The following is a 15,286-nucleotide window of genomic DNA, read 5'->3' as shown; positions in this document are numbered from 1 at the left end:
CATTTTGGAAATTAAATGATGTATGAAATCCTGGATTTGGGGGGGCTTTTTAGAACTTAACAGATTACCAGGTTTGTTGGAGAACTGTTATAAGGAGTTGGTGCTCAAACATTGTTTAGGTTTCAGAAATGGTAAGCTATTGAGTAAGAACTTACATTGGATTAAGACGCAAGTCTAGGTTTAAAGGGCCAAGGTTGCTTTGTGGGCTTTTATTTATAAAAACAAAAAGGGTGTGTGGGGAAGTACTGGTCTAAGCCCACCAATACAAGCTCCTTGAAGAAAGGACTACAATGCACTATTCAGGTGTGGAATTATGTACAAGTAAAAATTAGGGTAACCCTATAGGTCCTTAAGACAACTGATCTCTACAAAGTACACAACTAGGAAGGTCAGTAAATGGCGACAACCATACAAAAGACCTCCGCAATTTTAAAGCCTCGTACACACGATCGGATTTTCGGCAGGGAATCGTGTGATGACAGACTGTTTGCATAACATCCGACCATTAGTGCGCTCCATCAGACAATAATTGTCCAACTTTCTGCCAACAAATGGATGGCAGGCAAGTAAATTTTCGACGGACAACGGTCTGTTGTCAGATTTTCGTATCGTGTGTACACAAGTCTGTCACATAAGTTGAAAGTACAAACACGCATGCTCAGAATCGATGCTCACCAAACACGAAATTAGCAGAAGGTGCCCAAAGGGTGGCGCTCAAGACCTGAAATTTCACATCGTACATCACTACATTTGTGTTTGTTGGCCGACATTTGTGTGCCGCTTTTATATGCGAGACAAGTTCCCGGCACACGCCCTTCGGACAAAAGTCTGACGCTCTGTTGGACAACAATCCGATTGTGTGTACGAGGGTTTTGGTCCCTAGACACTATTAGATTTTTAGCAGATTTTTGTCTGCAGAAAATCTAATGTGTATGGAGTCTTAGTTTCCTTCCAGATTGCATCTGGGCTGATGGCGCTTCACACATGGGAGCTCTTTCAGGTCTACGCAATAGGGAGCTGCTCCATGAACACAGAGTTTAAAGAAAGTGCTAACAGTCACTAATAAACTCCTCTGTGCGGGGAGCTTGTTCTGGCTGAGACCTCCTAGGTTTTCAGCTGCTTCCTGTGAAGCCTCCAGTGCTCCGAGAGTGACAGCAGTGAACAGGCTGAGGGTTTTTTTTCTCTGCCTGTCTTGGTCTTCTGAACTTGGTGCTGTAATTGATAATGTGCAGTCTGTTTCCCACACAGCTTCAGCTATTGGAGTGACCTTTGGTGTGACTTCAGAACTTCTACAGAGAGCCTCTGACACTCCTAAAGTTAGTGTGAGCATGTGACAAAAACTACAGTGCTATTGCCAACAAGGCATAACAAATCGATATAGCAAGGGCAGCAACAGTAAATGGTAAATTTTTAAACATTTTATTTATGTGATCATCCTGAAAAGTTTCTGATTGTGTCTTAGTGTCACAATATGCAACTAAAACCTTTCCCATTTACTATATTGTGCCTGTGCCCTTTTATTTAGAACAAAATTTTTTTTTTAAATTAATGGTGCACCCCAGTCACCAGTAGTGTGGTAGCAACTATCTGAAGGCTCACATAGCCTGTGCACTGCTTCCTCCACACTGCACACAATCCCCGCCTTCAATGTACTAAGGCTCGGTTCACACTGGGGCGACTTGTCAGGCGACCTAGTCGCCTGACAAGTCGCCTCCCGTTCTGTGCTATGGAACCGTTCTAATTGGAGCGACGCAAGTCGCTCCGACTTAGAAAAAGGTTCCTGTATTACTTTGGGGGCGACTTGGGGCGACTTGCATAGACTTCTATGCAGAAGTCGTCTCGCAAGTCGCCCCGCAGTCGTTTGCAGGTCGCCTCGCTGAGGCGACCTGCAAGTCGTGCCGCCCATGTGTGAACCGAGCCTAAGTGTTTTTTGTTTGTTTTTTTTTATACATACCTTACTGTGAATGAAATGGCCTGGTTACTACGGCCTTGATTTGGGTTGTTGCTAAGTTAGAGCTGGTCACATGTCCTGTAAAGTCCCCTCAGCCTTTCCAGGTCCTTAAAGCGGGGTTCCACTCAAATTTTTAACTTAATCTTACCCCCTTCAGTTAATTGCATAGATGTTCAAATGCCACACAAAAATGTTTATCGCTGTAATTACCTTTATATTGTACTTTATTATGGCACTTTCTGTCTCTCCTCCCATGGGAGTAGGCGTGTTTATTGCCTTTCCCCGGCGCCACACTGTCTCCTGGGAGCTTAGTGTCAGGCTTCCCAAGATTCAGTGCAGAAACAATGATCATGCGTGTGAACAAGCTGTGAATGAACAGCATTCAACGCATCCAGGAAATCAATGCTTGTGGGCTTCACATGCCCACAAGCAAGATGGAAACAGCCAGCATCCCATTTTCTAAGTTATTCCTCAGTACGAAAACAGAGGCAGAAATATTACACCCAAACTGTAAGTATTATTTTGGGGTTAGCAAAGTGTCTCAATGACCTAAAAAAAAAAAAATTGGTCGCCGGACTCCCGCTTTAACCCATCTCCCCCCCCCCCCCCGGCAGGCAAAGTATTGTTAATGCAGCACTGTGCTAAGAATCTTGTGTCCTAGTCTTAGTCCTAGAATTTATAAAGGTTATATGCGAGTTCTGAAAATACACTCTGCAGACCTCAGCGAGGAAAGCTGAGAGCTTATTAAAGGGAACAGAGCTCAGGCTGTCAATCTGCTGGAGCTCCTTCCCCTGTTATTTATTTATTTTTTTCCCGCGGTGTCATCACTTGGTGCTCTTAATTTAGACAAGCACACCCTATAGAGGGATATGCTTTGTTCATATTTCAAGTCCAAGGTTTACAACTTACAGCAGCCCATAAACCAATGCGGCATCTAAAACACCCAGCTCATGTTACAAAGTTACTTAGTTGAGGTTTAGATTGGTGATTGAAAAATGTTTTTGTTATTTGTATAGGAAAAAAAAAACTTATTTCCCAGCCCTATGCAGTTGATTTTACACACAGCAGCCCAGATCTTCCTCTTCTCGGGTCCCTCTTTGGTGCTCCTAGCCCCTCCCTCCTGTTGAGTGCCCCCACAGCAAGCAGCTTGCTATGGGGGCACCCGAGCCAAGCCGCAGCTCCGCCTAACCATTTAGGCGCGGAGCCGCAGTTCAGCCCTGCCCCCCTCTCCTCATTGGCTAACTGACTGACAGCAGCAGGAGCCAGTGGTGCCACTGCTGTGTCTTAGCCAATTAGAAGGAAGAGTCCCAGACAGCCGATGCACTCAGACATCGCTGGATCGAGACTGGGCTCGGGTAGGTATTGGGGGTGCTGAGAGGGGCTGCTGCACACAGAAGGCATTCTTATCTTCATGCATAGAATGCATAAAAATAACGAGTCACAGGTGGTGTACTGTACAAGCCTGTATGCATTCTTGGGCTGGACCACAATGACTGGCAATGGAAGATTGTGTAAAGCAGAGTGCAGCTGTCAAGGATCTGATCCATCCACCAACGCTTTCAGGCATATCACATCCTTGATCACAGAACATGTGACCCACTCTGGCTTTGTTCATGTTTGCTTTGCCAGATACTTGTTCTGCCAACTGGAAATAACTGTAAAGTCTGTAGATAAAAACTTGGACACTTAAAAGGAGCAGTGGAGTTCTTACAAATGGCTAAATGCAAGTGTGCCCCACCTCCCTTATGTGTTCTTAATATCTTTTAAAGTGGAATTCAAGTCAAATTCTAACTAAGCCTAAATCTACTCCCACCCCCCTTTTTAGCACTATTCTATCTACCCTATAAAAGAAAAGATGTCTATACTTTACCATTCTGAAGCCACTCAGGTCCAGTCACATGATCGGGTCCGACTTCAGTGTAGAGGAGAGGCAGCGACAAAGGCTGCAGAGCCTGAGCGATGAAGTTACCCTGAGGCTTACTATGGAGCAGCTATTGGCTTCAGTGTAGAGAACCAACCAGGGCTGCCCCTTAGTAAGCCTATGGGTGACTTAATCTACCAGGCTCGGCAGCCATTGTCACTGGAACCTGATTATGTGATCGAAATGGCTTTAGAATAGGTAAATCTAGACATCTTTTCTTTTACTGGGTAGATAGGATAGTCTTAGAATGGGGGTGGGAATAGATTTAGGCTTAGATATAAAGTGGAATTCCACTCAAATTCTAGGGATCTTAAAAATACAATTGAAGCTCTGACTTGGTCAACAACTTTTCTTCCTCCTCCTCCTCTTTTTTTTTTTTTTTTTTTTTTTTTTTTGGCTTAAATCAGCTTTATTTTTTCTCTTTGTTAGATTATCTTGGAAAATTATGCCTATCCTGGAGTCCTCCTGATTGGTACAGACTCTCATACTCCAAATGGAGGAGGCCTAGGGGGCATCTGCATCGGTGTTGGAGGTGCTGATGCTGTGGATGTCATGGCTGGAATTCCCTGGGAACTCAAATGTCCTAATGTAAGTTGTTTACACCTGATAACTTTTTTTTTTTTTTTCTTCCCCAATAACTAAATATTTTTATTAGTGTTTATATATGATACACTCCCAACTGTTATGTAGTAATCATTGTATTGCTGTAGCAATAATAGTCAAATGCTTTTGTATTGCAAAACTATACAAAAATCCAGGATTTCTTTTATTCTCTTTTTTTTTTTTTTTTTTCTATCACTTTAACACGACAACCAACCAGGAGATTGCTACTACCACCTGATCAAGTCAAAGTAGAATTCCAGGATAAACCTAGCTAATCTTAAAAATGCTCCTTTCCCCTCTCCTAATGCCTATTCTAGAACTCTGAATACTTATTCTCGGGCTGATCCAGTCATGTAATTTCTCCTGTCAGCCAGCAAGGGAGAGGAGCATGGGTGATTCATTTAATCACAATCCTCAATGCAGTGCTTCACCTTGATATAAAAATCTATACAAACTGGTGATGTGTTTTAAATTCTGATGCATTACAACAATCAAATTCTCCATAAACACTCCAAATCAAGTATCAAACCAACATCTATAAATGACAAACAAGTGATGGTGCCTTTTATATATGACATCAAAAGGTGATTAGCTGTCTCTTTAAGTGATATACCACTTGACAACTGAAAAAAAATATATTTGTGGTGTAAAGGTGATGGCGCTTCCCCGTAGGCAATCATAAATGAACATCTATAACTTTGGGGTCTAACACCTTTAGTCAATTGCCATTTATCCTCTGAGCGCCTGTGGTGAAGCTTTCAGAAGATGCATGCATCTAGAAGCACTTTTTATACAACTGGTGTTGGGCACAGTCACATTGGATTTCACTTTGCATTTATATTGTCGTTATTATTTTTGCATATAGTATACTGGATTGTCTTACACATCCCTACATTTTCCTACAAAGTTATAGATGTTTGTTTATGAAAAAAAAAAAATGTATGTGTATGCATGTCCAATAATATCTGTCCATCCAGTATCCAAACAAAAAATCAAATAAATATAATACTTAAAACTCTTTTTTTATTTTTTTGTTTGGACACTGGATGGACTAACTTCATTGGACACTATTTGTTTGTGGAGAATTTTGATTGTTGTACTACATCAGTATTTCACCACATAAGCACTTTGTATAGATCTTTATATTATCAAGGTCTAGTAGTCTCAATATAAACACAAAATAAATAACAGAACTATGACTCGCCTGCACAATAAACGCTCCCATACATGTTAAAGTAATTACAACTGATTATGTTCTGTGCTTCACCACTGTATAAATGTGAGAAATTATAAAAGTATAAAATTATAACCTGAAAAAATAGCAATATTTGATTAAAGACAAAGAAAAGAAGGAAAACCCCAGAGGGTGGGACTTTAATATATTTTTTTATACATTTCATTGTTTTTTGGTAGTGCCTTTAAAGAGAAAATATAAACAAAATACTGAAAATGGTCATTAATACTGGAGAATCAAGGTATACAATATCCTATACCAGATGTGTTTCAGAGCTGATTATCATCTCATCAGAGGTTAACAGGATGTATGTAGTATCTAGTTCAGTTGTATATACTCCTAAAAATTCCATGTTCACATTTAAAAACATTGTCACATAGGGTCCCCAGCAGCCGTGCCTACATTGTAGCTGCTTGCAAATAGACCTCTACGATAGAAGTGCCTTAGTATAACCCACCCCCAAGGAAAGGAGGGGGTTCGGTGTTGTGGAGAGGGTCCCTGAAGGGAAAAAGCCACGGACACCGAGGTCTGAAGAGGAAGTCTTGACACATCCAGGCCACAACGTCAGGGCCTGAGAGGGTTGGGGTACTGGAGATGTGGCCACTGAGAGGATGAGCTGGTGATGCCCATCTTAGATTTAAGTCTCTCAGCACATCTCCAGTATTCCAGCCCCCTTAGGCCCTGACACTGTGGCCTGGATTGTGACCTTATGTGTCAGGACTTCCTCTTCAGGCCTCGGTGTCTGTGGCTTTTTCCCTTCAGGGACCCTCTCAACAACCCCAAACCCCCTCCTTTCTTTGGGAGTGGGGTGCAGTCCCTTCATTATTTCATCTTTTTGCATTTGTTTATACTGAGGCACTTCCATCGTAGATGTCTGTTTGCAAGCAGCTACAATGCAGGCATGGCTGCCGGGGACCCCATGTGACAATGTTTTTAAATGTGAATATGGATTTTTCATGTATGTGTAGATATAGAAATAGATAGAGATTATATATGGATATAGAGAGAGATGAGATATATATTCTATATCATGCATCCTTAACCCCTGATGAAAGAGATGACAATCAGCTCTGAAATGGGACGGGTATAGGATATTGTTTACCTTGATTCTTCAGTATTCATGACCATGTTCAGTATTTTTGTTTATTTTTGCTTTAATAAACTTATTTTTTTTTTTTTATACGTTTCATTGTTTGTTTTTTGGTAGTGCCTTTTAAAGTCCCACCCTCAAGGGTTTTCCTTTTCTGCTCTCTATGGGATGTGGCACACTGGGAAATCCTGTTTTTATCAGAATTCTTTTTCAATATTTGATTAAACGGCAATATCTAAATAAGATCACTATATGCTCCAATTCATGAGAAACTGTCTATGCTACACACAAAGATGTGATCAAAACATACTTGATGTGAAAAGTGCAATCAAAAAATCCTAAATTATAGTCCAAAAAATGAATAACGCCAGAGACTGTCTGTCTCTTTAAGTGACTTCCAAATGGCTCCCACAAGCTGTGCTCTTATGGAATGAGTCTGGTTTTATGACCTCCACCAGATGTATTCTCACCTGAAGGGATGTGACCAAACTTTTACATATGATCAGAATGCGCCTGTATCCCACTATGAGGACAAATTCTGCCTCACTGCTTAGAGCAGCATTTCTAATCCACAGCCTCAGCTCTATGTGTCGTTTTTTTTTTTTTTTGTTTTTTTTTTTTTCCCAATAATATGTAGCATACGTATTGGCCTAAGCAGAGGGAAAAAAAATGTGTTTTTTTTTAATATATTTTTTTGGGGGGGACATTTATTATAGCAAAAGGAAAAAATTAGTTTTTTTTCAAAATTGTCGCCCTTTTTTATGTTTAGAGCGCAAAGAATAAAAACCACAGAGGTGATCAAATACCACCAAAAGAAAGCTCTATTTGTGGGGAAAAAAGGACGTCGATTTTGTTTGGGAGCCACGTCGCACGACCGCGCAATTGTCAGTTAAAGCGACGCAGTGCCGAATCACAAAAAGTGCTCTTGTCTTTGGCCAGCCAAATGATCTGGGGCTGAAGCGGTTAATAGGCAAGCTTACTCCAAGCTTCAGGGACAAAGCAGTTGTTCAGTCAAAACATTTTTATAGATGTTGGATAACTGCTGTGTACCATGGTAGCATTCAGAGAAATGCGTAAATTCTAAATGGGAGGCTAACTTCTCTAGGACATCCCTTCCCAAATACCCTACCTTTTTTTAGCTCCAGTGTCTTTCCCTACAGGTGCCAGAAAGGAACCTGAAAAGAAAGTATCCTGCCCATAGGACAGATATCTGCTGTTTTTATATGGGTTTACAAATCCTGAATGGGCAGTCTTGTGTTAGTATGACTTCTTGCTAGTCTACTGCAATTTTTCAGAACCGCTGAAATACTTCCTAGAACAGTGGTTCTCAACCTTTCTAATGCCGTGACCCCTTGATAAAATTTCCCAAGTTGTGAGGACCCCTAACAGTAAAATTATTTTCATAGCGTGGCTTGTCAGCACCCAAGGCAAGACAAGTAATTTGCGCCCCTAACCCACGGACATTTAGTGCTCCTCAAGTCCCTTCCACTCGTACAGTATTGAAACCTCTTATGGTACATTTTAGGAAATACCACTCTTTGTTCTCCTTTTTTTCTCTTTTATCTCTCTATCCTAATTTCTTGTTCTTTCTCTTATTCTTTCTCTCCCTTTTTCTTTGTTCCTCCCCCTCTTTCCCTATCCCTTCCATGCATTCTCTATTTTTATTTCTTGGTGGGGGGAATGGGATGAGTGGCAGTTCTGGTGGGGGGTCGAATCAGTGGCAGTGCTGAGGGGAGTTCTGATCAGCCAACTTAGGTGCTTTTGATCAAGGTCATCTGCTGATCTGAGAACTGTAGTGGGGACTTTTAATGGCAACTCTAATCATAGGTAGTGTTACTCACTTTGTCTCTGGCTTCATTGTGTCTCCAGCTCTGTAGTGTCTCGCAGCAATGACATCTATGCCGAAATCAGGAGATAGGGTCTCCTCCAGCCTCTCCCACTTCACGTTCCTCACCAGTCAGCTGACCTCTAGTCTCTGCCCCCCACCCATGCTGTTAACTGAAAGGGTGGCTACGAAGAGGCTGGGCGGCTGCTAGCTCCAGGAACAGCCCAGCTGGGCGGCCACAGGCTCCAGAGACAGCCCTGCTGGGCAGCCGCGAAAAGGCTGGGAGAGTGGCGCGGGCTTCAGGAACAGCCCAGGTTTTGGTGACCCCTGGCAAATCGTCATTCGACCCCCGAGGGGGTCCCGACCCCCAGGTTGAGAACCACTGTCCTAGAGGATGAAATGCTAACCTAAGAGGTGTATTCCTCCTGTATAACAGACCTATATCTATGAACATTCAGGTTAAAATGGTAGGTTTGAAGCAGCCATTAGTTTGCCTTTGCTCATGCAGGAACAGTACACCCAAGTATTATAGGCTTGTTGAACCTATCGAAAGCGTGTAGGCCTACCTGCAAACTAATACACTTTATGCTGAAAAAGCTGTGCCACCATGCTGCTTGAAGTGTATTAGAAACAGTGATTTGATCCATATAATGGATACCTAACAAGTTGGGTGTGGTTACGGAATATTACTGCACCTTCTCTTCACTGTTTAGATCAGGGATATGCAAATAATGGACCTCCAGCTGTTGCAGAACTAAAAGTCCCATGAGGCATAGCAAGACTGACAGCCACAAGCATGACACCCAGAGGCAGAGCATGATGGGACTTGTAGTTTTGCAACAGCTGGAGGTCCGCTAATTGCATATCCCTGGTTTCGATGTTTGTTGCCTCACAAAATATATTCTTGAAACAACATGCAATTATACTCATGAGTTTTAGTATTTGCACTGTTCACTCCTCCTCCTTCCCTTCTTTTTTTTTTTTTTTAACCTTTAAAAAAAAAAAAGGATATGTATAGCAACATAAGGTTGGGTATGCATTTTGAACTGGTAATGTAGAAGTTTTATATACACGTGTATGCGTTGCCAGACAGAGTTAATGAAGACCAACATAAGACAATAAAATTTGTACTCTGGAACAACACTTCAAGCAAAACCAAATCTTGTAGCAGCCTGGACATCTGACAGATCGACCGCACCTATGCCCATAAAATTTCAGAGACCACAGCCTGCAGCTACCTAGTGTATTGTGTGTTGTGTGTCCAATCACCGAAGTTGCATCTGCTTGGTCCTCTCAATACCATGCTCTGCATTTTGGCACTCGGCCCTACACTGGTACAGAACTGGAGCCAGGCTGGCTCATGTAGATGGAGGCACTTTCTCTCTATAAAGCGCGTAGGTGTCACAGAACCTGTCTCTTTGGATTGGCTTAGAAAATGAGCAGAGGAGTTGCACTTTAGGGGGCCCTTGCAGATCTATGCTCAGGAATCCTCCTGAATGAAGACTGCAAGGCCGACCTTTTTAAAACCAGTGTCTTTGCCCAAAGAGCGGAGGTAAAATAATTAAAAAGAAAACTGATTCCTGCAAAAAAAAAAAAATGTTTTGACAAGATACGTCACATCCTAGACTGACGGGGAAACCCTGTGAGGGTGGGGCTTTAAAATTGTGTTTCTGCTCCTAATCGGGTGGAGGAGCAGGCTCTGTTAGGGCTGTTGTGTGTAGGAGGGCTCTTTGGATGCAGCTTTCAGAATGTAATGCTTTAATTGTAATTAAAATCCTAGACTATACACATTCAAAATCTTGTTACTTTTTTTTTTGCCCTTAGGTCATTGGTGTTAAACTAACTGGAAAGCTGTCTGGCTGGTCTTCACCAAAAGATGTTATTCTAAAAGTAGCAGGCATTCTAACAGTGAAAGGTGGCACAGGAGCCATTGTAGAGTATCATGGTCCAGGTGTGGACTCCATCTCGTGTACTGGTATGGCCACCATCTGTAACATGGGAGCTGAGATTGGAGCCACAACATCAGTGTTTCCTTATAACCATCGCATGAAGAAATATTTGGAAAAAACAGGACGGTCAGGTTTGTGTTAACACTATCTTAAAATTAACCTGATGACTTGTTTTGGCTGAGCACATTTCAGTCTCGCCTAGGTCCACAAAGCATTATTGGGAGTGCAGATGTTGGGGATGGAGAAGTTATAACTGACTGCTGACCAAAAGGGCCTACGTTTACTACAACTCCATATCATATGTTACAAATCGCCCTCCTTGCCTTGACATTTCTGACAAATGGGTGTGCCACATTTATCCACTTTAAATCTGGGCAGTGTAAAATTCTCTTTGAAAATACCTAACTTGAAGAAATCTGTTTTTAGACCAGGGGTCTCCAACCCCCTGGCATGGACCAGTGCCAGCCTGTGCCCTGTTTGCAGGCCGGCCGCACTGGTTGCACCGAAGGAGCTGCGATGGCTGACCAGAGAGATTACATCTCCCTCACCACCCACCCTGCATCACTGCGGCTGGGTCCACCTTCTTACATCTCATGGGCTAGAACCCTGTTGAGATTAACTGCACATGTGCTGGCTTCCCTCTTTTGAATGCTGGACTCTATAGCAGCCTGAGGAGAGGCTGCAACTAAGCTTTCACTGCTGTCAGAAAACCAAAATTGGTCTTAAAGTGGCAATTTTCATTTGTTGGTGGCAGGCTACAATGGGAAGCTGCATGTGGTGTCTTCACGGTCTTCCCAAAGTCTAAACTTTTAGTTACAGATGTTAGGGGAGTGTACTGAACTCAGATGTTTATCTAATCTATTTACTGGTAGGCATGCCTTACAAAGTTCAGAAATAGTTAATGGAAGATGATCTGGTTGAGCTAAATATGCCAGCAGATGACCACCGGACTTAAACACTTGTGTTTTGGTAGAGTAGCTTTTGTGTACCTTCTGCCAGAGCCACTTCATATGATCTGCAATGATGCCTCCAAGTCTTATAGCTACAGGTGTAGCAATATAATACTTTCACCTATACAATCTTAAAGTGGATGTAAACCCGAAAAAAGTTTTTTTTTTTTAAATCATACTGTAGAGTATAAGATTTCCTATCATTTGAGCCCAGTCTTGCCACACAAAGTTAATCCATCTCTGAGCAATCCTCTTTTATTGTTCAGTGAGAAAAATCTTGACAAAGTGAGAAAAACTTTGTCAAATACTCCCCCTTGCTGTGAGTGACAGCCTAAGACATGCATTATTTTTTAATTCCCTCCCCCACTCCTTTCTTCAGCAGCTCTGCAAGGGTTGGCTGTTCCACACCTCAGCATGATTTGGCATGCTGAAGTCATGTGGTTACTTTCCTGTCTTTTCACTGGATGTTAGAGATCATAGCAGAAGTTCAGTTAGAAATACACAGGGGAGTGTAGAGGTGGGCGGGGAGTCTACTGACATCACGACTCCACCCACCGAGCTCCAGACAACAGACCCACCCACAGAATATGCAGTTTTTCGGGTCTAATAACAGACAGAGGGGAGACATTTGACAGGTAAAGATACATGCAGGAGGCATGTATATCCTCATAGATAATCCCTATGGCAGTAGTTTAGAAAGGATGACATTGGGTTTACATCCACTTTAAGATAGTTCTGTTTCACTAGTTTATGCACTATTTAACCAGAGATAAAGGGTTCTTTAGTGGCTGTTTAGTCTCTTTAGCAGACAATCAGTGGTGTGTGGTTTGTTTATTTTTCCCAAAAGTGTGGGATTTGAGAAAATAAAAATCATACTTTCCTATGTAGATGCAGCATTAATCTGGTGCTGCATCTGGCCTTTGCCACCTCTACATAAAAAACGGACTGCTCAAATCACTCGGTTCTCAGGTCCACTCTGAGCACAGAGCAGTGACTGACAGTCACCCCATCTTTGCTCTGCTCCTCTCAATGCTTACTGGAGCGCCAGACTGTGCAGCGGGCGGGGAGCGGCTGGCTCAGGCTCTCAGCGGCTTGCTGAGCCAGCTGCCGGTCATTAATCTGGTTGAATCCCGACATTGTCTGGATCCCTACAGAACCTGGATTGGTTCTGTGACATCAGTGGACTTTATCCTGCTTTTGCCTGAATCTGGGTCATAGGAGTGCAGAACTAGGTGCACTCCCATGATCTACAGAAGTAGGACCAAAAGCTTTGGCCATACTTTATGTAAAAGGAGTGCACTTCAATGTGCTAAAGCCTGCTGTCAGCTGATGTCAGAGCCACTCCAGACTCTTAAGGGACTGCAACAATGTCGGGATCCACTTAGATGCCAGATCGGTAGCTGGCTTAGTCTCTCGGTGCAGGACTGAGATCCTGAACCAGCTGCTCCTGCTCCCTCCCCAGCTCAGCACTCCAGAAGGATTTGGAGCAGACCCGAGAACTGAGTGATCAGCGGTCATGTCGTCGCTCAGTTCTCAGGGTTAGACGGTGGTGTACCAATGTTGCAGGCAGCCATATGATTGAGCATGCATTTTTTTTCTCCTTATGCTGCACTTTTTTTTGTTTCATGAGGATCAAGAACAGTGTTGGAATCACTTGCTAGGATGATGTGGCTCTGCAGTCCATCATAGTTGGTCCTGCAGATGTCCAGTTAGTGAGTGCACATGAAAGAGGAAAAAAGCATGTGTCGGGGAGAAGAAAGAAAAATGCATAATATTCTGTCTCCGTACATTACCTGTGTACCTGAGATGCAACTTTTTAAAGCAGTTGTAAACTGCAGCTGTTCAAAAAAAGAAAAACCTGCAAGGCAATGGCATAATGTGCTAGTATGCATACTAGCACATTATGAAATATTCGCCTTGGAATGAAGCCCTCCAGCACTGTAAAGTCACCGCTGAGAGGGCTGTCATGTCCTCCCCGTCTGTCTTCTGGGTTTGCAAGCTCTGGCTATGTGATTGGCTGGAGCGGCAATGAAGTCACGGCCCTTGGTTCCTGCACAAAGGTAATGCTGGTCCTTTAGAGCGCATGCGCCAGTGATGTCGCTGGCTGCATGTAGGGTGAATATCTCTTAAACAGTGCACAATAAGGAGATATTCACCCAGTATCTTCTAAACGGTTCACGTTTTTAGGAGATATTCATTTTTACCTACAGGTGAGCCTTATTATAGGCTTACCTGTAAGTAAAAATGACCAAGCGGGGTTTACAGCTGTAAAAGAAAAAGAAAATTTTCATCGAATTTAGCATTTTCTTCTGTGTTTCAGGAGTTGCATCTGTGGCAGATGAGTTCAAGAGTAGCTTGGTACCAGATGAAGGGTGTGAATATGATCAGCTGATTGAACTTAACCTGGATGAGGTAAGTACATATTGATAGTGGAATAACTTTTTACAAATTCTTCCTTCCTTGATTCCTTCCTTCCCCTTTTCCCTCGTGCAAAAAGCCATGTTCACCCACATGGGAGGCTTGGGTGTTTTTGTGCAGGCAGCCTTTTTAGATAAGAACAGGTGACCGGCTGCACAGATCTGGATGAAACTCCAGGCCACATCCCTGAATATACATCCATGTAGGAACGCAGACAGACTGCATTCCATTCTGGGCATTCGTCCCACACAGATGTATACTGTGGTGCACTTGAAGATCTGTGGAGCTATCTGTCTTTTCTTATCAATGGGCTGGCTGCACAGAACACCTGTGTGGCTAAAGACTGCCCATTGTACAGGTGTACTGAACAGTACACCCATGTAAAATAAGACCTAAATATTTCTCACTTCCAACAGCTGAAGCCACACATCAATGGACCTTTCACCCCTGACCTGGCAACACCTGTATCTCAGGTGGGAGCTGTTGCAGAACAGAAAGGATGGCCTTTGGATATCAGAGTTGGTAAGTTTCCAAGGAAACTGGTTTTAACTCCCCCCCCCCCCCCCCCCCTTTTTTTTTATGGGATTATTTGGAATGCAAAAGAGCATTAATTAAAGGGGTTGTAAAGGTAAAAGTTTTTTCACCTTAATGCATTCTTTGCATTAAGGTGAAAAAACATCCGACAATACCGGCCCTCCCCAGCCCCCCCCCCCGTTTTACTTACCCGACCCCTCAAAAGTCCCGCGCTCGCCCCCAACATCCTCTTCGCCGCTCAGCCTGGCCGTTGATTGGTTACAGTGGATGGATTGAAAGCAGCGCAGCCATTGGCTCGCGCTGCTGTCAATCACATCCAATGACGCGGCGCGCCCGGGGCGGGACCGAGTGATGCAGTGAGCGGCTATGGCCGCCAGCTGTATCACGGGAGCGCGCCTGCAAGCACTCAACACTATGCGTGGGAGCTCGCATGAAGGTGTTGAGTCCTTGCGGGGAGGAGCCGAAACAGCCTCCGAGGGACCCCAGAAGACCAGGTTCGGGGCCACTCTGTGCAAAACGAGCTGCACAGTGGAGGTAAGTATAACATGTTTGTTTAAAAAAAAAAAAAAAAATTCTCTTTAGTGATCCTTTAACATTCCTGTTCTTGAATCTCAGGTCTTATTGGCAGCTGTACAAATTCCAGTTATGAAGATATGGGTCGTGCAGCAGCTGTAGCAAAGCAGGCTCTTGCGCATGGTCTAAAGTGTAAATCAAAGTTTACAATCACTCCAGGTTCTGAGCAAATCCGAGCCACCATTGAAAGAGACGGTTATGTAAGTGCAGTGTATCTCCCATTCTAGCAATGCAGATT

General features: G+C 43.2%; 1 protein-coding gene across 1 annotated transcript in view; it reads left to right on the top strand.

Annotated features, from left to right (window-relative positions):
* Nucleotides 1-15,286, top strand: part of ACO2 (aconitase 2) — a 60,171-nt gene that overhangs the window by 13,712 nt on the left and 31,173 nt on the right. The window contains exons 5-9 of the mRNA XM_073592519.1: nt 4,302-4,460; nt 10,449-10,704; nt 13,844-13,935; nt 14,358-14,463; nt 15,091-15,248. Coding sequence (XP_073448620.1) covers nt 4,302-4,460; nt 10,449-10,704; nt 13,844-13,935; nt 14,358-14,463; nt 15,091-15,248 — 771 coding nt within the window. The remainder of the gene's footprint in view (nt 1-4,301; nt 4,461-10,448; nt 10,705-13,843; nt 13,936-14,357; nt 14,464-15,090; nt 15,249-15,286) is intronic.

Source organism: Aquarana catesbeiana, linkage group LG07 (genome assembly GCF_042186555.1).
Source record: "Aquarana catesbeiana isolate 2022-GZ linkage group LG07, ASM4218655v1, whole genome shotgun sequence".
NCBI lineage: Eukaryota > Metazoa > Chordata > Amphibia > Anura > Ranidae > Aquarana > Aquarana catesbeiana.
This window is presented reverse-complemented; position numbering and strand designations above follow the sequence as displayed.